Here is a 24,410-nt window from a genome sequence, read left to right as displayed (position 1 = left end):
ATTTCTTTCTCAGATCTCTGTAACTTTGGAAAAATAGTACAGAAATCCACATTGTGTCGAAACAAAATTATTTATTTACTGCTGTGGCACTTATATAGCCATTAGCCTTGAAGTCACAAGCCTACAGCAATAAAATTGGAAGAGAAAAAAATTAACAGTGATAAGAAGCATACAAGGTGGAATCCAAAATTTTCGGGACTGGTGCCGCCATCTGGAAAGTAGGAGTAGTAAATCTTTGCACCGCTAGGTGGCAAGAATTGCATATCTGATGAGTCAGTGTGTGGAGTGGCATTCAGCTGGGAGGACGTGTTGTGTGTCCATAGTGATTTCCGTAATACTCTGTGTTTGGTGTGTGGCAATTTTACGATGGCTCCGTGAACAGAACATCGCCTGTGTGTCAAATTCTGTGTGAATCTCGGGAAAATTGCTACGGAGACCCTTGCAATGATTCAACTGGATTTACAGTTATGACCCAGAGACAAAGCAACAATTGTCCCAGTGGAAGAGCCCAGGCTCTCCAAGACCCAAAAAAAAAGCGAGATAGGTGAAGAGCAAAGTGAAGATCATGATCTTCATCTTTGATACCAAGGGAATTGTGCACAAAGAATTTGTCCCACCCACCCAAACAGTGAATTCCACATACTACTGTGACGGTTTGCGACAGCTCCGTGAAAACGTGCGGCGACGACGGCACGATCTTTGGCGTCAAGGGAACTGGCTGCTACATCATGACAACACGCCATGTCTCACATCCTTACTCACTGGGACCTTTTTGGCAAAAAACAACATGGCGGTTGTACCCCACCCACCATAGTCACCAGATTTGGCACCTTTCGACTTTGCGTTATTTCCAAAACTGAAACTTAAGTTGAAAGGCCGTCAGTTCGACACTCTAGAGAGGATTCAAGAAGCATCACTGGCAGTGATAAATGCCCTCAAAGAACAGGACTTCCAGAGAACATTTGACCAGTGGCAGAAGTGGTGGGACCGGTGTGTAGTGTACGTGCGAATGGGAACTACTTCGAGGGTGATGGTGATCATTAGTCCAAAGGTAAGGTTTTCAACAGATGGCGGCACCAGTCCCGAAAATTTTGGATAACACCTTGTATATCTGAAGCTACTGTATGCACAACAAAGTATGGTGTAATAACATTACAAATTCATCATTTTATCTCTTGCTTCTCAGTAACTGTCCACAACATGTTTTGCAAACAGTGGTGTATAAATAATTAAGCATAAAGCATCCATGGAATCCCAGCTGTTGCAGAGTGTGCAGTTTGAACTGTCAAGAATAGCTAGATTGTGAAGAGGGCTGCTGAAGTGGTTGTGTCATGTTGTGCTCGGAAATCTCACAACAGCTTCTCTTCGGGGCCATTCTGGGAGTGAAAATTACAGGGCACCTTTCGAAGGATTATACTTTATTTTTATATCCAGACCAGCTTGATAATGAATGTTTGCAGCTGCTCTGGTCTTTCATTTCACTCTCTCTAGTTCCACTGTGGAAGGGTATCCACTGAAAGCAGGTATTCTCGCCTGTGTCATAACTTTCCAATGTTTTCTCTGCACACTGGAAGCACCACGTGATTACAGATCACCAATACAGCTGTTTTTGAAATACTTAATATTACTGGTTTACTAAATCTGATATCTGTAGGTAAAATGATACAGAGCAATAGTTATGGCTCCAATGTCTCCATCAAAATATATATGATGTCTCCTAATGTTACATATCCTGTGCATTGTTGGCATTCTATTCTGGCTCCCATGTCTCTAATCTTCTCTGGAATCCATCACTGTAAACCTGTAGCTATTTATTTTCTTCATATCAAGATCTAATAGTTTTCAGTGCAGAAACTTTGAGCACTTAGACTCTTTTTTTCCCCTAACCATTACGTAAAATGTAGTGTGTGACTGATGTTATGCAACTCAAGTGGGCGGGTTGGAGTCAGTAGCTTACATTTATCCAATGATATGCATAGATTTTATTTCCTGCATTACTTTTTAGACATAACCCTCCTGCAGTTTTAGCCTCTGGCTACTATGGTAGGAGTGGTGATGGTACTGTAAGTCTGATAAGGCTGTGAGCCTTTGTGTATTTTTAAAGTAGATTTAGATATCTGAGATCTTGAATTTGTAGTGGAAATTTTACAGCATTGATCATCACTTGATTAGGAACGCACTCTAGTTTATAAATATTTTGTTGTTGTGGTGGTTGGGGGGTGGAGGATGGGGAGAGGGGGGGGTTATCCAATTCCAGGAAAAATTTTTCTTTAATAATTTACACAAATTTGGAGAGTTCGTACTATGGTCACTGATGAATTTCCAGTAGAAATCACACATCCCCGTGAAACATATCAACTGTTTTTTGCTCACTGGCCTCATACTTTCTGCAGTGGTCTTGATATTATCCCTGTTAGACAGTATCCCTAGAGTTGTTAATTGATGGCCTAAAGAAGTTAATTCCACATGCAGAAATTCATGTTTACTAAGTTTGAGAGTCATTCCCCCATTCTGTAATGCCCTGAACACCTTTTCTAACAACAGACAATGTCCGTGCCATATATCACTAGTGATCAGTATATCATCTATGAATACTGTAAGCTGCCTCATCAACTCACACCCAAGTACATGATCAGTACTTTAATAAAAATAGTATCTTATATGAACCGACTAAATGGAACAGCTCTCAGCATGTATGTCCTTCCCTCAAACAAAAAAGCTGTGTATCTTCAGATTTTCTTGGAAGTGGCACCTGCCATAACACACAGGTCAGATCCACACTAGACATTAACATCACATTATTGAATCTTAGCAACAACTCATTCATATTTTATGGTTGGTCATTTTCTCTTACCATTATTTTACTGTTCTTAGTCTCCTGGCATCTAGCACATTGTGTACAGTTCCGTCCTTCTTCCTAACCACTACAATTGGACTGCTGTATTCACTCATTTTCTGTTCTCATACTTTCCATTCCAGCATTTGTTGAATTCTATCTGTGACTGCTTCTTTGTCCCTCATTGCAATCAGGAAAGGCTTTACCTTAATGACAACATGAGGTGACATGTTCAGGGAATACTCAAAATTCACTACCTTCCCTGGCTTATCTGAAAACACACTTTTATGATTATGCAGAAGCTCTCCCTGTTGAAAACCTCTCTCTTTTGATAAGTCCTGCATCTCCTTTACTTTATTATCTATTTGTTCACCTGCACATGACTCCTCATACTTTTCATTTTCCTTCTGTAAATGTGCCATCACTGTATCTTCTTTTAATTCTTCTTTAAACTTTGTTCTCTTTTTGTACCCTCCAGCATCAAAATCCAAAATTATATCCTTATCCCCAATATCTGTAAATAATGTATACTGGCAGTCCTGAAATGATAAAACAGCACACACTAAAACAATAATTACTTATCATAAATTCTAAAGTTATTTTATTTCTGATGGACTTATTGCATGCCCCAGTTGCACTTACAGTTAGCTCTAGTAGATTCCTACTTCTTACTCGTTGCCAAAAGGATTCAAATACAGGTGATATATTTGAGCCAGTATCCAGCAATGCTTCACTTTCAACATTCTGCACTATTAACTTGACAATAGGTTGCACCTTCTGTACTTTTATGACTTTTAATTCAGCTTCCTCCATCATATCAACCTCAGTTTCCTCCCTGCTCTCTTTATCCATCATATATGCATCCTCACACCCATTCCCATATTCAGTCTCCATATCCCCTTTAAATAGATCATTCGACATTTCACTTGCATTCCCATATTTCAATTTCTGTATCTTTCTAGCCACTTCGGATTTTAACTGCTCCCATTCCTCTGGCACCAACATCTGAAGCACCTTTGCATATCACATCTCGTAATTTACATTAATGCTCCTCCTTCCCCATCCATTCATTGATAATATCCCTACTTAGACCCACATGATTTCTGTCTTCCGTGAATACAAATGTTTTCACTGTATTTACTGAGCAGATCTCATCATGCCTAATATCTGCCTCACCATCTCCTTCCTTTCTCAATTCATTATTAATACAACTGATATTACCTTGCTCTATCTTTGGCACTGGCATATTCAAATCTTTCACACTTGCTAGACCATTGTCACATACAATATCATCTGCCTCCTTTGTAATAAAATCATTTACATTATGCAAAGAACTCTTGAGATTTACTCTGCCAACACTGTCAGCAACATTTATTAGAGTTCTAACAGGCTCAGCTCCAATTTCCAGTCCCACAGCACCCCCAAATGTAGACAAACCAATGCTATTCTCATCCCCTCTATGCTCCACTATCTCATCCCTATCAATAACTCCCTTATGTAACCCAGTTCATTGTCACATCACTGACACTTCTCCCCTTTGTATCTTTATTTCTCTTATTAAATTTCATAAAACCTCCCCACATATAAGTGTTACCCAGCACAGCATCCATCTGGCATATAGCCAACTTCCTCCTTTTCCTCTAATGTTTATTGTACCCTTCTCTGGTCCTATTCACAGCATATGTCCTAGTCGTCCTATGGACCTTAGGTGAAGCTCTGTCTGATTTTCTGTCCACCTACTTTGAAATTCTGCACTGTGTCATCCCCTGTGCCTGTGTTCATTATCATTTCTTCTAGGTGGATAGTCATTTCTACCCCTTTAATGGTTTATTTCTTCTCTCTCCTGCCTGTTTCTCCAGTCCCCGTTCCTATTACTTGACCACCTGTTCCCATTATCATTGAAATTATTTTCATAACTGTTACCCTTATTCTGATTTCTGCGGATCTTCATTCACTTGGAAGTTTCTGTATCTCATCATCCATGGCTGATGACTAGCAACACAAGACATATAATGCAACTAATGCTTGTACTTAACTTGTGGCTGCTATGACATCAACTGTTACTGCAACACGTGGAGCAGGTGACGATAAAGACGCTGTGAAGACAGCAGCAAGGAAACAATATGGGATGAACGTTGGCGATGGTATAGCTTGGCTACAGCGTGAGCATGGAGATGGCCTGTCGACGGCATGGAGATGGTCGAGACATGTTCATGTGTGGCACAGCAAGTGAGAACAGCAACACTGACCAGCACTGGTAAGGTCAGTGGCATCTCGCTACGTCTACCACGTGGACCAGCGACAGCTTGAACATGGCAGCTCTGCAAAATTCATGTGGACCAGCAGCATCCCAAATTTGTGAAAGACTGTCACACAAAATGTGGCAGCATGAGCTAGGCCTACACTGTGGAGTCTCTTACACTGCAGCCTACTGCTATATTAGTGTCCACATATGCACAATGATTGCACAGTCAGACTATTACTGCTATGCACTGTCTATAGGTCCGAGCCTCCACACTGACTGTTCACAGGCCTATACAGTTTCTGGGACACTCGATCCTGAAATACTTACCTGGAAAAAGTTGAATCCAAGTTGGGCCCATCCAGTTGCAACATACCAAGGTGGTAGCATGCACAAGTAAACGCCTGTTCAGTGTTCAATAACAGGAACCAATGCTACTTTTCATCCAAAGTGAACATCCTAAAATTAGCAGATGCCTCATCTACTGAGGGGAGCAGTTGCCTTCTGGTTGCATTTACCCCTCATGTGGATGTTGTAGTTTCATCAAGTGGCCAGTGAATCTGTCAGTGAATTATGAAGAACACGTTAACACTTTTGAAAACACTTGATTTAATGATAATAGTTCACAATGGAAGATTCATCAATATGGTAATATTCCAAGTACAAACTGGATTGGTCATGTATCTGCCAGTGCATGAAAGCAGTTTGCTGATAAATTATGTATATGCAAATCCAGAAGAAGACGTTACATAGTACTCAAAAGACAACCAGCTGTTGGTATTTCAGAAGTGCTGAAATACAAATTCAGTCCTAACATCAAAAGACTTCCAAAATGGCGTACTCAGCTCACATACCTAAGCAGTATTTCATTGCCTGAACACCCTTGCCAGATCAATGTCCACCAGCAGAAGGCTCCGAAAATCTCTCTGTGTGCTCTCAGCTCCATGACTCACTTAACCGCTACCCTAATCAAAACTACATCAGAGACAAACTACAAATGGTCATTTATAGTTTACACTTAAATCATATTCATTAAAATTATTTATCAAAAAAATTAAAATATTCTTGCTTTCATAAGTATTATAAAATTCACTTTTATTTGTTTTTTAAGATCATTACATCACCAAAAAATGGCTCTGAGCACTATGTGACTTAACTTCTGAGGTCATCAGTCGCCTAGACCTTAGAACTAATTAAACCTAACTAACCTAAGGACATCACACACATCCATGCCCGAGGCAGGATTCGAACCTGCGACCGGAGCGGTCGCTCGGCTCCAGACTGTAGCGCCCACAACCGCACGGCCACTCCGGCCGGCATTACATCATCAGATTCCACATATAATAGTCTGCCTGCTTAGCTGAGTGGTAATGTCCTTGCCTCCCACGCAGCGGGCCCAGGTTCGATTCCCTGTCGGGTTGGAGATTGCCTCCGCTCATGGACTTGGTGTTGTCCTCATCATCATTTCATCCTCATCATTGGCACGCAAGTCACCCAATGTGGCATCGACTGAAATAAGGCTTGCACTTGGTGGCCTAACCTGAATGGGGCCTCTCGGCCAACAATGCCATACGATCATTTAATTTCACATACACTAGTTAAGAGTCTTACTATGTGTTATTCAAATGTTATTTTTTTGTTTTTAATATCAATTTCTAAATTCTCATTGAAAACACAGTCAAATCTTGTACAGATTAAAGTAAAACTGTTTCATTGTGGATGACTTGTCTTAGTACTTATTTTTTCTAAAGCACTTTTCTGGCTCGCCAGAAAATTCTTGGGGAAATTTCCCACAATATACATGTTCCAGCAGATGGTGCCACAGCTGTGATATGTATTACCATGCGACACTGCCCCCATTATCTTACATGGCATCACATGGGTTAATGTTATGAAGGCTGTAAGGTATTTCAGTGAGACAGCTGCTCATCATCTCCAGGTGCTGCTTACTGACATGTTGCTGCAGTGGCTCACCAATATATAAGCTGGCTCATTAGAAAAGTGCAGGTGCCAACAGGTGGGGCTATAACATCATCATACACCCATGCTCATAAATTAAGGATAATGCTGATACATGGTGAAACAACACTCTGGTGGGTGGTTCGCGGGTTTAAATCACCTCAGGGTATGACCATGCGGTGCATTTGACCTGCGGTTGTCGCACGGTGGTGCTGGCAGCAGTCCACATACGCAGAGGTGTGTTGGTGCACGTCAGGGTACAGTGCAGCGAGTAAGTGTTCTGACATTTTCAGACGTGCTAATGGTGACTGTGTGTTGAAAATGGCTCAAAGAACACATATTGATGACGTTATGAGGGGCAGAATACTAGAGTGACTGGAGGCTGGTCAAACACAGCAGGTCTTAGCAAGGGCCCTCCATGTGTCACAAAATGCAATCTGAAGATTATGGCAATGATTCCAGCAGACAGGAAACGTGTTCAGGTGCTACAGTACGGAACATCCATAGTGTACAGAACCACAAGAAGGCCAATATCTCACCATCAGTGCCCACAGACGGCCATGGAGTACTGCAGGTAGCCTTGCTCGGGACCTTACCGCAGCCACTGGAACAGTTGTCTCCAGACACACAGTCTACAGACGACTGAACAGACACGGTTTATTCGCCCGGAGACCTGCAAGGTGCATTCCACTGACCCCTGGTCATAGGAGAGCCCATAAAGCCTGGTGTGAAGAACACAGTACGTGGTCATTGGAACAGTGGTCCCAGATTATGTTCACGGACGATTCCAGGTATAGTCTGAACAGTGATTCTCATTGGGTTTTCATCTGGCGTGAACAAGGAACCAGATACCAACCCCTTAATGTCCTTGAAAGGGACCTGTATGTAGGTTGCAGTTTGATGGTGTGGGGTGAGATTATGATTGGTGCATGTACACCCCTCCATGTCTTCGACAGAGGAACTGTAACACGTAAGTTGTATTGGGACGTCATTTTGCACCAGTATGTCTGCCTTTTCAGGGGTGCAATGGGTCCCACCTTCCTCCTGATGGATGATAATGCATGGCCCCACCGAGCTGCCATTGTGGAGGAGTACCTTGAAACAAAAGATATCAGGTGAATGGAGTGGCCTGTCTGTTCTCCAGACCTAAACCCCAGGAGCACATCTGAGATGCTCTCGGTTGACGTATTGCTACACGTCTTCACACCCCTAGGACACTTCAGGAGCTCTGACGGGCACTGGTGCAAGAATGGGAGGCTTTACCCCAGCAGGTGCTCAACCACCTGATCCAGAGTATGCCAACCCCTAGTGCAGCCTGTGTACTCTGTGTTGTGTGTGTTCCCAATTTGAGTGTGTGGACTCAGATTCCCCATCTGTGTTCACATTACTGAGGCATTGTCAGCTGCAGATGAATGAATCGGAGTCAGCACAGGTGGGAAATCAGAATCCACACACTTAAACTGGGTGCTAACACTCTGCCCGCACGTGCTCAGGGCAGTGATTTGCGCTTTTCCTGTGTCATACATGTGAAGACTGTGGCCCGTTTCTCCAGTAGAGGGCACTGAATGTTGCTGTATTCTCTGATTTGTCTACAATGATGTTATAGCCCCACCCCTTGGCACCTGTGCTTCTCTAGCAAGCCAGTGTATATATTGGTGACCCATTGCAGGAACATGTCAGTAAGCACCTGAAGATGATAAAAATCAGCTGTCTTGTTGAAACATTGTGCAGCTTCCAAAACATTATCCGACGTGATTCCATGAACCAATGAACTGTGGATACTTTCCAGAAGTATTAAGACTACTGTCAGAGAGTAATCAGTCAGTTATTGGGAGTCTGATTTGTGGACATATTTATTTAAATCAAAAAACCTAGAATGTTTATTTTGAAAATAATTTTAAATCAGTAAATGTTATCCTGAATGTTGTTGCTGAAAAAATTGTTGAGTGTCAGTTGTTGAATTGTTAATAATGCTCTAGGTTGTGCAGCATGTATGCATTATTGTGCATTATGCAGTTTTCATTGGCTAAGAAATTTGGAATGTAACAAGAAAACACATACAAGAATGAAGCTGATGATAAGAAATGGCAGGTAATATGGGCTAGTGAAACTTCAGACAAGAATCCTAAGAGAATGGTGAATATGTTGCAGGAAGAATTTCCACTTGCAGAGAATATAATTAACACAGGCTATGAAGCAGTTTTGAAGTTGACCATATAGTGTTTATGCAGCATAGTCCATGCAAAAAGCTATGCTGAAATCCTGTACCACCACTTAAACAAACATATTAATTCAATGTTTGTTTGAACAATGACTAAACATCTGATCAGTACTGACCAATAGCAAGTACACTGAGATCCATTTGCCATGTAATCTCAAAATTATTTCATTATCCACTGGGAAACTAGCAAGAGTTGTTCCCCCCTGCAGCTCAGATCCTGCCTGCATTGATGTTGGTAGGTTTGATGTAAAAACAGGTTTCACAAGACCCATCAACAAGATAAAGATAAAAGAGACTTGCTGAGATGAGGAGGACAAGGCAGACTCAGTGAGTGAGAAGATCAGGTTCAGGAGGAATGGAAAAAGCACCCTCGCTGTTGGTCTGATTTGATGATGGTTTTGAGATTCTAAGTAGCCAGAAAGTATTTTTAAGGATGGCCCATGAACAAATTGGTACACATACAACTATTCAAGTGCTTATGGCTGTGTTGCAGATTTGTTTGTAGAAGTTTTTTTTTTAAAGTACTAGTAATCTTGAATAGCATGAACTATGTTATAGATATGGAATTGGCTGTATGTTGGGAGTGGTCATGCTTAGTGACAATATTAATGGAATCAGCATGGTGGCATTGATAGTGACAAGAACACCAAGTGATAAAAGAGACAGAAAGTGTGGAGATCTAGTGGATGAAGTGGGTGGTGCCTTGGGTACAGATTTAATGTGTTGGTCGTCAAGAGAATAATATTTTTTTTTTTTTTTCTTCAAGGTGGGTATTGCTGTTTAGCAAGCATACAAGGACTCTGTCAGGAAAGACCACCTACCAGAGAGTGAAGCAGGTAGCTAGATGCTGTTGTTTGATAACAATGAGGTGGAATTGATGAGGCTTATTAATGGATAATAAATTCCAATTGGCACCAGTAGAAGTTTTTAAGTTTGTTCTTGTGTGTGATCTTATACCTTCTAACTTTAGATCGATATTGTGTGTTGTTTATACAGAATATGCAAGAAACTGGTTGGAGGCAGTGAAGTGGATGTTTAAATTGCTCGTTTTCCAATCTCTTGATTGGATCTGAGAGTTTTTTGAAAGTTGTTTTACTGAAAAGTGATGCAGAAGATGTGGCTATTTTAACCATGTACCTTTGGTGAAAATGAGGCTGGTGACTTATTTAGCATGATAGTGTAAGCATAGTAATCCACAGAAGTAATCTGGGTCTGCCAACAAACATCTCAGAGGAAGCCTACTGAGAAATACATCACATGATTCCTCTTGTGTATCACACATCACTAAGACTGCATGGACTCTGGCTGGAAGTGCACATGGGACTTCATTAGACACTGTGAAAACTCCATGAATAGGATGAGAAGGAACATTTCCTATGTTCTGGAATGATGTGTGTCAAATGTCTCGGAATGCAAGAATCATATGATTTAAATACACATTGAGGTGAAAACTGCTGGTCAAATCCCAGATAACTGGAGTGCTCAATGTTTGAAGATTAAGACACGGTTTTCCCATTTGGATAGTTTACCATAACATTGTTGGGTAAACTATGAAATGGGACAAGTGAGCAGATTCATCAAGGTACCCACTAAAATTTAATGCCAATACAGCAACTATTGGAGTAAAGAGGTAACTAACAATCTTTTTGAGCACAGTAACCTAAACATAGATCAACACAAAGACGGAAAGCATTCTTCAGAGTTACAAGTAAAAAAGGAAGAAAATAAATAAATGGAATTTACCTCGTCATTATTTTCCTTCCAACTGGTTATTAAATTTTACACATTGCAAAATAAAGAGAAATGCTGAGACTATATGAGCTGCTGTTAGTGTTTCAAACCTCACATTAAAATTTTAAATTTTTAAAATATTACAATGTGATGGAAAAATTATGATCAGCATCATGAAATTTATCAAATGATATGTGAAGCAGAAAACAACTAGGTTGTTTGATGAGTTGTAATGATAACAAGTGGGTTTAAATGTGACTTTAATTGATTGTACATGATATTCAGCCTAAATTTTGCCCTTAATTTCTCTATGGGGTGTTCTGGACAGTTGTTCATCTTCTTATGACTAAAATACGATAAAAGAAAGTTCTGGATGGATTACAAATAATGCAAAGAGTAAAGGTAACCCCTTGGCATACAGTTAAAATGTAAATGAGCTTTTACACAATGTTCATCCTTGGAGCTAACTCTCCCACTCTCCGTGTGTGTGTGTGCGTGTGTGTGTGTGTGTGTGTGTGTGTGTGTGTGTGTGTGTGTGTGACTGGGGAAGAGATGTGTCGAATGGGGTTGTGGTCAGTGAACAAATGCATAAATAGCTGCCTCAGTAGAGCTGTCCGTTTGAAATTGAAGGTACGATTGAGACAGTATTCCATCACTACTGAAGTGGGTGACAACTGAAGACTACATTACCCTCTAAAAATTTTTGGAAAACATTGTGAGGAGTGAGACTGGCTGTTGGTTATTGACATTTGTGACATCACCTTTCTTATAGAAAGATCCATTAGTGGCATATATTAATCTGCAAATAGTGCAAAGTCTCTAGAGAAATCTGTCGCTGGTATGATTCTCTGCCACGCATAATAGTTAATTACTACGATATTTGTAGGGTGATACGGCATAAGATACCAAGAGCATCAGCACAGAAGTATAGCAGTCACCTCTGGAATTGTGTGATCGCACTGAAGTTTTAATTTTTTTGGTTACAGTTATTGTTCTGAAAATTATAAAATACATGCTTTAATTATTTTTCAGGTGTGAGGGTATGTCTGACCTTATTTATTTAATGAATACCCTTGTTGACAAGGATGGGAAGATTTTGATTACCGGTATTATGGACGATGTGGCACCTTTGACTGATGAAGAAAGACAGATGTACAAAAATATAGAGTTCAGTGTAGATGAATACCGTGCAGACATTGGAACTAATAAATTACTCCACAATGAGGATAAGGTAAGAGATGGACTGCCTAAGAATTTAATGTTGTTGCCTCACATTGTGTCTCTCCTTATTTCCCTTTTGAGTCATGTGTTCAAAATATTTATTTTCAGTCAAATAGTTTGTTTAATCCTATATAATTGTAATGATTTAAAATAGTAGAAATTTTTGTTGTCTTAACCAATTGTGGAAAAACAGAAACTACCGTATGAAAGTTTGATGTACTTATTTGTAAATCTGACAACAGGTACCCCAGGTCAGTTTCAGTCAGTCTAAATCTGCAATACGGTTATATCGTGCTTCTGTTACCACAAAAATATTTAGCTGTTCCAATTTTAAATTATTTTCTTTTGTTTTTAACTTAACACCTTTTTAGAAAAAAACAATTTCTCAGGACAATATGTGCTCGAAAAATGGTTCAGAGAGTCAAACAAATTATTTATTATTACCACAGTTACAAATTCTCTACAAAAGAAAAGAAAAAAAACTGGATGATGTAACTCATGTCTTCTCCATGAACAACTGCTTAGTATTATTTGACTTCTCTTGTGTGCTGCCTATCTTTTCAGCAACAAAACTTTTAAATCCCCCTCTGAATCCCATATTTGACTGTCCTGACAAGCATCCAACTTGGTCAGGATTATATGATTTCGGCACTTACTGTCATTGTCTTAAACCCCTGATGGGTAATATTTTCTTCGCGAACGTAATACATATAATTTGTTTTGACTTCTGTCACTGAGGAGGGAGTAATATTCTTTCTCTTCAACTTTAATTTTGGGCCAGTTTGTATGTATTTTATTGCCACAAGATCCCCAACGTTGTACATGAAGGATTTCTTTTGAGACTGGTTGAAGCTAGCACCTTTTTTGTCTAGTAATTTCATGATGTGAAGTGTGGCCTGTGTGTGAACTCTAAATCCCATGAAAAGTACAAATTGTGTTTTCCAAATACTTCCATGGTAAGTTGAATTCATGGCATGTTGAACTGTTGGATTTCGAACCATTTAATATGGTTGTCTATATGAAGCTCAGCAATAACTGTAGCCATAATACAGTTTATACCGTCAGTCTGTCCTCTCCCTCTTTAAGGAGTCTTGTTGTTATTAAAATGTGTCAGTATTCTACCATTCAGCAATAATCCTCAAATTATTGAGATGTAAAGCAAGTATCTTTATCAGTAGTTACTTGGATTGGACTCTCAAAATTATTTTTCTGCAATTCTACGTTACTAATTCTTTCTACTGATTTTGTAGTCTTTACAGGACACAGGCAAATAAACTTATTACAAGCATCATCAGTAATACTTATTCATTTGTGTCTCTTATGAGCCAATTAAAGTAATCTATTGTGATCCATATGACAAGTACAAAATAAGAGTTGAAGGAAGGGTTCCTTCTGTCCTATTTTTTTTATTTACAGTTAAACATTTTACACAGTTGGAGATCACTCGTTTCAACTTGCCAGTCACCTCTGGTAAATAATAACTTTGTTTTACTCCCTCTCTGCTTCACTTAACAACATCCTTTCTTGTGCACAAGACTGATGGTTTCATACTGCACAATTTGGAATCATTAAAATCCTTCTTCCATTGTTGAACTTGTAAAGAAGTTGTCATAAGATCATTCATTGAGAAAGTTTTCGTATGCTACCAAACCATTATCTTTTTCATGGGCTCTTTCTGATATTAGCTCACCTGCAAAACCAAGCTATACATTTACACAGAAACTTAAAACTTCTACATGTTTCATCCTAAAATCAGATTTGTGTTAGATGCTGTCATGGTGGTGGCATCATCTGGAGATATAATTACAAAGAAGCCCTCTTTCCTTGCATATCTGTGTAGCCCAGTTTCCTAATGTAGGTTTCCAGTTTTTAAAGATGTTTGGCGGCTACTTTCTTCTAATTATGATAAGCCAGAATAACCAGGCATGAGTTAATCTAGCTTGCTATTTTATTTAACGTACTAGCACCAACTCAACAACCATGGAATAAGGAACTAAAACTATTTATAAAATATACAAGTACCGCCACCCGCATGTTCCTCTAAACCCTTAACTTAACAAACAATGTAAAGTCCAGGATGGACTGTAACAATATTATGAAAAGGAAAGTTGCCACTCACCATATAGCACAGATGCTGAGTCGCAGGTAGACACAACAAAAAGAATGTCACAAATAAAGCTTTCAGCCCTTGAGGCCTTCGTCAAAAATAGACAACATGCACAAACGCAACTCACACACTTATGACTGCAGTCTCAGGCAATTGTAGCCCCACAAAGAACAACTTAACTTTTTTTTTCAAATTACATTCCAAAAAATAGTTTATTAATGGAAAAACATCCTATAATGAATGAATTATGTATATACATATAAAGATGACTTTTGAAGATCAAAATAATGAATTACAAAGTAATAAAATCCTAAGTATACTCATGCACTGGTCTTTGACTAAAATATCCTGAAACGTGAAGTCATTTTTTATTTTTTGTGTAGCTATGAAGTCTAACCATGTATTTCACAATAGATTCCTGTGAACACAGATCCTGTAGGAGCTGACTGAAGCATGAAGGGTGTATTTTCTTGTACCACTGGTGAGCACTTGTCGCTCAACTGATGAACTATCATCACTTTCAATGTCTAATGAAGTAACATTACATTCTGCTTAGAGCTGCTAAATTCAGTGTCAAACTCAGGATCACTGTAGTAATCCTGTTTTGAAAGCATTTTGTAAACAACAATATAAGAGAGAGTCTGAAAGTGCGCATTTTGTTGTTGAGTACCCAAGTCTGCATACTGTAAAGAAAATATCAAGTGGCAACTACCTCAATCAAAACATGACAGCCAGGCTAAAAATGTAGTACCAGACGCTCTTTAATGGCCGAACATATAACTATCAGTGCTGAAATGGATATAAGTTGGATTTTATTTTTTTGAAGGTCTCTTCTTAAGTTGCCCTAGTATACTTGGTATTTTAAGTTTCTGTCAAAATAAAAATGAGGTAACTCAGGGTTTATGTTAAGGGGCTAAATCCCGGTTCCCAGGGAAAGTTGGTAACTGAATTGACATCCAGCCCCTATAACAATGGCCTACGGAGGTTCTGGCATAGTAGCAGTGAGTACTATAGCAGCAGTCTCTTCTGGAATCACCGTGAAACCCTCCACATCACTCAGTGCTGTTGGATCATCTTGTTTTCATGTATAATTGACAAATCGTTGTTGTCCCATTCCTCCACAGCTAGATATGGTGGCTTTAACCTGTCTGTGGATACTGTTCCATGTCTACCATTCTGGTCAATTTTGAAGGTGTCTGTGTGCCTTGAAAATACCTTGTATGGCCCAGTATATGTTGGCTTAATGGGGGCTATGCTGTATTGCCTCAGAGCCAGACATGTGGTGTAATATGTAGGTCCTTGTGAACAAAAATCTGTCTTTCTACATGTCTGACTGGTGGGCTTTCCTGCAAATATCTCATGTATGTACTGAGTTGCCATGTGAAGTCCATTACTTCTGATGGTTGGGTCTCAACTCTTGTTAGGCTTATGAGCTCTACCAGTGCCCTCAACTGTTCTCCGTAGACCATTTGAGCTGGTGAGCATTGTAAAGCCTCCATGACTGTCGTGTGCAGGCCCGCCAATACCAGTGGTACTGTTTCCGTCCATGTATATGAAGAATGGGTCAGTTTAGCCGTTAGTGTATGATGCAGCTTTTCCACCATCACACTACACTCAAGGTGATCACTGGTAATGCACAGATGGTTGTGAATAGCTGTAGGATTTCTGCTGAAAGCCATGATTCAAACTGTCATTCGCAATCCATTGTAACTGCGCGAGTCATACCAAATCTTGAAAACCATATACCCACTAATGCCTTGGCCACTTTCTCTGCCAAGATGTCTGGTATAGTAGCTTCTGGCCATCTTCTCAACCGATTAATGGCTGTAACCAGAAAATATTGGCCACCCGAATATGGTATCAGTACCATGTTGTCAGCACGAGTGTTGGAAAATCTGACTGGGTATTGGAAATTGCATAACTGGTATAAAAGCATGGTGATTAATTTTGCTCCATTGGCACTTAAGGTAAGAACATGTCTAAGCTCTGCAGTCCTTCTGTACTCCAGGCCACACCACTTCACTTGCTACTAATTTTGCTGTAGCATGTATGCCTGGGTGAGCCAAATTTGTAGTGCCTGGAAAACCCTACATTTAAATTCTCAGGAAGGTAAGATTGCTGTACTCCTCACAATCTGTCACACCAGATGCTTGTATCACCATATGGGGCAGGGATTCGTCATAGCCATAGGGCTGCATGTTCATTTGATACTGATCATGCTACTTTACTACTATCCCCACCCACGGTACTGCTAATAAACAAGCGCAGTTCTGTGACAGACAATCTGCAATGATGTTGTCCTTGCTGGAAATGTGTCACACGTTGGTTGTGTATTCTGCTATATACTCAGCCTATTTTCACAGCTGTGGTGATCTGCGAGCTGTGGCACAGTGGAAGAACAACATTAGTAGTTTGTGAACTGTTTGCCCCCTACTGACGACCAAAAGTGTTGAACAGCCATCTAGATTGCCAACATGTCCCGATCAGTGGTGTTCCTTTTTCTTTGGTGTTCCTTTTCCTTTGCTGTAGTGTAAGGCTACGTGAATAAAAGGCAAGCAATTGTCATCTGCCATCCACCTTTTGTTGCAATGCTGCTCCTGTGGCATTTTGACTTGCATACACTTGATGGCCAATGGGCTGTTAATTCATGGGTGAGCCAATAGTGCCACTTTTGCCAAACAACACTTGACTGAGAGAAATGCGGCTTTGCTTGCTGGTATCTAAGGTACTTTCAGGTTGCTGGCCATGTATTTGTCTGTGAGCAATGCGGTGAGCAGTTTCTGTTGTCTTGCCATCCCACAAAGGTGTTATCGATAGAGGTTACCATACCTAAGAATCTACACAATCCCTTGTACATTGTTGGTATGAGCATATTCTGTACTGCCTTGACCAGCCCTCACTGCGGTGCCAGCCCGGCCAAACAGACAACTTATCCTAAGAAGTGCACTTCTCGTTTGCTGAATCTACACTTATCAGGATTAACTATTGTGCCAAATTCTTGCAGATGCTGGAAAAGCTGCTGCAAATGGGATGCATGTTCTTCAGCTGTTGATGAAAATAAGAGAATAGTGATGTAACAGTGGAGAAGTGGCAGACCCTGTAATACCTCATGCATAAAACTCTGCCATGTCTGTGCAGAGTTCCTCAAGCCAAAGGTCATAAATTTGTACTGAAAAAGCGTGAAAAGTTTTATTGCTGGGGGTTTTTGGTACATCCCCGCAGCTATGAGAATTTGCAAATAAGCTTTTGCACAGTCAACTGCACTAAACAGTTGAGCTTGGGCAGTAGGTCTGTTATAGTGTGTTATGTTTGTGCCTTGGTAACAGTTGAGTATTATCTGAGTACTCTATAGTTTCTGCATAAGTCATGATCCATTTTTCTTTCTCACGGCGTGTAAGGGAGATGACCACGGGTTGTCTGATCTGTCTATTATACTTGTTTTCAGGAGCTCTACAAACCCAGTCTGCACCACCAAGAGTTTGTCTGGTGGAAATCTCCTCGGATAAGCTGCAACAGGCTGGTCCAGCAACATGCAGATATTGTGCCTCATAGAGTGTCTGCATCTCCTGTTGGTAGTGAATTTGTGGGTGATCAATGGGAACTCTTGTATTACCTGGCCACAGTGCTTATCCTCATATGCCATCAATCCATCGGACATCCTATTGTGTAGTGCAGTCGATTGGTTTTTACTCTGCTCAGAGGACTCTTCTTCATCTGCCAGCATGGACAACACGTTCATCAGATCGGAATTGTGATTCATAGTAATTAACCATCTGTTGACTAAATCTGGCAAGAGGCAGAAATATGATTTAAAAATTGGCACCATGTATGGGGCCAGTGAAATTTGTAACCATGAATGTCCACACAGGCTCAAATGAAAGATCTAAGTCCAATGTCCATCTCTGTTCTCCATAGATTTGGATGGCCAGCTTGTTTGCTGCTGTGACTTGTGCCCTGCTGTCAGTGTTTCATTTGCCAGCTGTCTTCACACCTTCTTCTGTGGACACACAAGCTGTTGGTGGCAGACGTCAGCATCCTTTAAGGTCCGCTCATGGAATTTGGGTAACTGCAGTTTTTAGTACAATGATGTGCAGCTTCCCCAAAATGCCTATGATACAAGCACCACAGATCCGTATTCGTCTCAGATGAGCATTGATCACCCTTCTCGCTCATGATCTTCTTCTCCGGAATACGGCACTCATAACGGCAACATACCTTCTGCTGCTGTTTCTATGATATTAGATTCATGCATGCTATCTGTTCCTCCAACTTTTCTACCCATTTTTCTTGTGTTGCCTCCATTGTTAAGTGCCCACATGAATCGTCGATGGCTTGTACTGCTTCCATATCTCTTCCTTGTTCATCGTTACTCTATGATGGTGACACATACGGAAACTTCCACTAGGCTATTCACTACTATGTCTGGCTTTCCCACTAGCTCTTACAGTGGCAAACCTTGATAAGTGGCTATTGCTGTATGAAAGTTCATAGGCAACTTGCACAGCCAAAGCATGCATAACGACTGTTCAAGCAACAAATCTGATCCTGCCAATGCGTGTAAGGCCTCCATCACTTGAGACAGAGATTGGTTACCCATCAGTTCATCGTTAGAATGCCTTCTCTAGTCAGAGTTCCAGCGTCAAAGTGTATGGTTGCGTAAGCGCCTCCTTTAAAGTGCTGTAACGATGTTGTGGGAGAACATCTTCTGTTCCCTCTACCACAGACTTCTAAATGTTCTGCCATGATGATGTATTTATTTGTGTTTGTAAGTACATTGTGCTGTTGGGGATATACTCAATGTGCATAAATCTAGATGTTGGGTCAAAACAGCAGAAGCTTGACACGTCCCAGATGATTCATTGAACTTGCATCTTGACGAATGAAGTTGGTGTCTGTGAATTGCGATGTAGTTGAGGCTGCGGGTTGTTCCATTTTGACATGTGCCACAGCTGTTTGCATGGTTACACTGGTCATTCTCTTTGAAAAAATATCTTCATTTACAATGAATCACATCAGGGTCACTACTGTGGTGGTTACTTTCTTCCAGTTATGATGAGCCACAATAAGATAATCTAGTACACTATTTTATTTAACACACTAACAACTCAACAACCAAGGAATAAACAAAAAAATCTTTTAATCAAATATAAAAGTTCCTTGATGCTATAACACGCTACTCACTTCTTTCGCTGCTACTTTGTGGTGAAATACTAACATCGCCACAAATGTATCTCATGAAAGGATGTTGTTGAGCATGTTCTTTAAACTTATATTCCTAATTATTCTCCTTAAGTCATGCAGAGGTTTGTTGGTTGTAGAATCATTTGAGATAAACTTCCTTAAATATCACATTAATCCAAAGAAACTTTGTAATGCTGCAATAGATTTCATTTCTGGAAAGTTTTGAAAGGCATCTGTCTTCTCATCTGGAAGTCCTTTTTTCTGCACTGTACAGCAAACTCAAGAAACCCAACAGTTCTTTTGAAGAACTGATACTTAGCAAAATTAATTTTGAAGCTGTATTCTGCTGAAGCTTATAATACTCAACCAAGTTACTGGAGTGTGTTGTACTCACACTTTGCTGGCAGTTCGATATTGCCCACATAAATAAATTGATTTTCTCTTAAGGCAGTGTCCAAAAAATTATTCATAAAGTGGCTGGATGACTGCAGGCAAATTTGATTTTCCAAGTGGAACATCCCTAAACTGAGAATGTCATGGGTGTGTTACAAAAAAATGGAGTATACTTTTGACTCTCCTGTATAACATCAACATTAAAGAATCCATTCTTGAGGGCTTGCGTGTAAAATACACATGCACCTTTCAGTTTATCTCAAATATTTTTAATTGTAAATTTGCTTAATTTTCTAGGAATCAGCTTGGTGTGCAGTAGCACTTGTGCTCATGTGCCACTTTGAAAATGACTGCTTATTGTAAAATGGGGACGATAGACAGCTCTATGATCATAATTCAGCCTCTCATTTATTTATTTGCCCTGTATCATCCCATGGTCTTCAGGAGTTGACCATTGGCTTGGCATTGTGGCTTCAGCATGAACTGGCTCACACAAGACGATCAGCGAAAAAGCATGGAAGATGAAGTCAGCCTCATGTATTTTAAAAATTTGCTAAGTTTATGTTAATTGGCTTTTATTTCCTTTTTGTTAATAGATCGAGCTGCTACTTCATCGCTGGAGATATCCAACACTTTCATTGCATGGAATTGAAGGTGCATTTAGTGATCCAGGAGCAAAAACTGTGATACCTGCAAAGGTCATTGGTAAATTTTCGATTCGTATTGTACCCAACCAGACACCAGAACGAGTGCAGGCTCTTGTTGAAAAATATCTTAATGAACAGTGGAAGAAGCGAGGTAGCACAAACAATTTTAAGGTATACACGTCACTACTTCTTTCATGTTTGCAGAGAGAGAGAGAGAGAGAGAGAGAGAGAGAGAGAGAGAGAGACTATGGACTTGATGTGTGACGTAAGATACCATTTCTTTTATACATTGCAATTAAATCTTATCTATTGGTTTACTGTGATTTGTTGAAGATATACCCCAACCAGAAAATATGATGATGGATGGTTAAACAGACTGATAAATTGTTACTGTGTCATAGTGGCTCCGAAAATTAAACAACCGAAACTCCTGGTAGGAATATCAACAATGTACGAAAAGATAGACATGTTAAGTTGCAGACAGGTACAATAAAAAGACACTTATACGAAGTTTTTGGCCATAGCTTCATCAGCAAAAGAGAAATAAACACCATTCATACACACAAGCAGACACACCTCATAAAGATAAGACTGCCAACTATGGCAGCTCAGGCCAGAAGCAAAACACTGCTTCTGTACTTAAATAAAGTGTAGATTGGTACCAGTTAACTCTGTACATTGCCACAAACTTTCGTAAACTGTTATACATTACATGGAAAGTTACTACTCTCAGAACCAACTAATATTAGTGTCTCAAAGACTCCTCAGTAACATGTCTGTGAATAGTATATATCAACAATTGCATATATATACATCATATTAGTCTCCCTTGGTGCCACAGATCTTCCATGGTACTGGACTTTTTCATTCCTTCTTGCTCCATGGAGACTACAAATGCTCTCCAGCAGGTAGACTCTACACCTGTTTAGTAATACTATTCCACAATATGTGGCCTCATGTTTACAAGCTATTTGTGATCATGGACATCTTTACTCTGAGCTCTGTATTTGACGTACGTGATACATCCCCTTCCATGAATGGTAACTACAACAACTGTGTGTAAAACTAATTTTTTTTAGCACTTACCCAAAAAGGAAAGTGGACAGATAGGATCAAAATCATTATTTAAATAAATGTGGCTGGACCATCTTTGACAAAACAATATTAGGAGGACAGAAGGAAATGAGGAAACAGATACAAGATGTATAAACAAAGTAATGGAAATATAATTTTGCACGTTGTATTTATCTGACTCAGCAATTTTTTTTTCATAATTGTGTTGGTAAAGATGTCTGAAAATTATCTGTACAATATTAGCCATATCAAATATTTAATTTGTCAGCTGTCAAAAAGGTTACATGTGTTTTAGTAGTGCTGGCAATTATTTTTATAAGAAAAAATTGCCTTTAGTGAGTTTGCTGTGAGTAAAATAAGTTATGAGAAGTATAAGAATTTTAAAGAAGGCTGTGGAGATAATGGAAATGAAGAGAGCTCTGGGCATCCCATTACATCGTCAACTGGTGAAATTGTGGGGAAAAAAGGGGGGAAAAATCACGAACAATTGTCAAATTACAGTCAGAGATATCACTGATGATATTGGTGTATTCATTGACTCATGCCATGAAAATTCTTTGCAGGTTTTGGGTGTGACATGTTTGACATCAAAATTTGTTCCACAAGTGTTGAATTTCAAACAAAAGCAGGAGTGAATGCAAGTTGCTTGGGTGTCACTAAATGATTCAGTAATGATGCTGAACTACTGGAATGTACCATGAGGATGAGGAGGAAAGATGGATTTACTGATACATCATCAAAACCAAGGCTCAATCATCCCAGTGGAACCACTTTGGATCACCAGGATGAAAAAAAGCTCCACAAGCATTATCAAATGTTAAAGTTACATTCATTGTGTTTTCCAACTGTAATAGTGTAGTGCCCCATGATCACTTGCCACAAGATTGAACAATCAATAAGGAGTACTACTTAAAACTTCAATACTGTTAGCATGAAGCAGTCTCGGAAAAAGCCAAGTTTTGTGAGGGAAAAACTCATGACTTTTGCTCTATGATAACGCACCTGCTCACACCTCATTGTTCCCATAGTGCTCAGAGCCAGTTTAACCATTTGAACACCTCATTGTTTGTACCTAGTGCATTGGACAGGACTTGGGACAATGCATGAAACATTAAAGCCTTACCTCTACTTTATGTCATTCTTAACTGAAACATGGTGTCAAGGATAACTGCTGGCCTCATTTCAGGATACAAAACAGAATCAATCAAATTGGGTGCATACCAAAACTGATCCTTAGTAGGCACCATGCAGAAGGGACCATGTGTTGTAGGGATCTCTGTCCTTAATTATGTTAAGGGTGATTTGTTCACACTATTTCCACATTCAGATAATTTTTTTCCATTTCTCAACAAACAATAAGGCAATAGCACCCATAGAAACAGATTATGGAATTACATTATTTTCATTGCAAGCATCGCTTGCTGCTATATCAGACTGCTCATTTCTCTGGTCTTCCACATTTCCTGATACCCAATAAAATTACATTTGATTCCCTTGTGGCCATAGTATTTTAAGGATGTCACTTGTATCTTATTTGCCACTTAATCTTCTGGGTTCATTTGCTGACTAGTGGGCACACATAAGCTCTGTAAAATGTCACATACAATACATGTCCTCTGTCCTGAACATGCCGCTAAGACGATGTAATACCTTTAGAACATTTAGTGTTTCCTCTTCAGATCATTCAGGTATGGTAACCATGTGAGTTTCTCACCATAGATGAGAATCACGAACTTTACTGGTTCTTAAAACTAAGGATTACATTATCAGTCACACTTCAGAGTGATTAATAACATGATGTACCTGATAATCCACATTTACTTATTTATCTAGGTGAAGTTGAAGCACCCGGGTTTTGCTCATAGTTTTAGACCCCTTAATGTTAACTGAGTTGTCTAGTAAGCGAGATTATAATACAAACAAAAATCATGCACAAATGTGAAATAATTTCCACTACTTGCATCTGTGGGTAATACACTGTTAGTGGCTATTAAAAAAAGGAAGAGTTAAGATTTCTCCTGTGAAATACCATTCTCCTGGGTACATCAATTAAACCTGAAGTACCATTCTGAAAGGAAGATCATACAGTAATGGAAAAACACCTTTGGAAGCAATTACTGTACTGCCAGGTAGTGTTTCAGGCCTTTTCAATGTCAAATAATTATCATATTTTGTGTTCCACCATCAGGAAGACTTGGACTGTGTACAAAGAGTGATACCTCCTAAAATCACACCAAAGGTAACTGAGAAGTCTTCTGGATTTCAAAAATCCATATGAAGCAGTTATTAATAATATCTTCTCTATACCAGTGGTAAGTGCAATACTGTGACTATGAGGGTTGCTGTAATCCTTCCTTATTTTCAGGAGAGGTTTATTATTGCTTCCCTCCAGGAATCAGGATATTGTTCATGAAGCCAGATTCTACTGCCCCCCCCCCCCCTCCCTGCAAAATGGACAGTTGCACTCTGTGACAAAGCTGGACCTTCAGTCCAGCAGTGGCCACCGTGTTAATTACCATATGATTGGTATGTTGGATTTCGACTGCTGTTGATTGTCATCCAGTTAAGCTGGTTGGTGGTAGGTGCTAACGTGTCTCATAGTTTGATTCAAATACAGAAATGATCGCTGAAGTGCTGATCCTCTCTGAATATGCAAAGAGCAGTATGAGTTATAGCAAGAGAGTAAAGTGGCAGATCAATGGCTGAAGATGATCCAGTTCCAGCACTGAAGTATGCCACTTTATCTATATAAAGGAGGTAGATATCATTCGATTTGAAAAACTGCTCCCTTATTTGAC

At 39.7% G+C, this 24,410-nt stretch overlaps 1 protein-coding gene across 1 annotated transcript in view; it reads left to right on the top strand.

Moving 5' to 3' along the window:
- Positions 1 to 24,410, top strand: part of LOC126259263 (cytosolic non-specific dipeptidase) — a 177,569-nt gene that overhangs the window by 116,548 nt on the left and 36,611 nt on the right. The window contains exons 5-6 of the mRNA XM_049955896.1: positions 12,022 to 12,220; positions 20,488 to 20,709. Coding sequence (XP_049811853.1) covers positions 12,022 to 12,220; positions 20,488 to 20,709 — 421 coding nt within the window. The remainder of the gene's footprint in view (positions 1 to 12,021; positions 12,221 to 20,487; positions 20,710 to 24,410) is intronic.

The sequence above is a fragment of the Schistocerca nitens genome, chromosome 5 (assembly GCF_023898315.1).
Source record: "Schistocerca nitens isolate TAMUIC-IGC-003100 chromosome 5, iqSchNite1.1, whole genome shotgun sequence".
Taxonomy (NCBI): domain Eukaryota; kingdom Metazoa; phylum Arthropoda; class Insecta; order Orthoptera; family Acrididae; genus Schistocerca; species Schistocerca nitens.
This window is presented reverse-complemented; position numbering and strand designations above follow the sequence as displayed.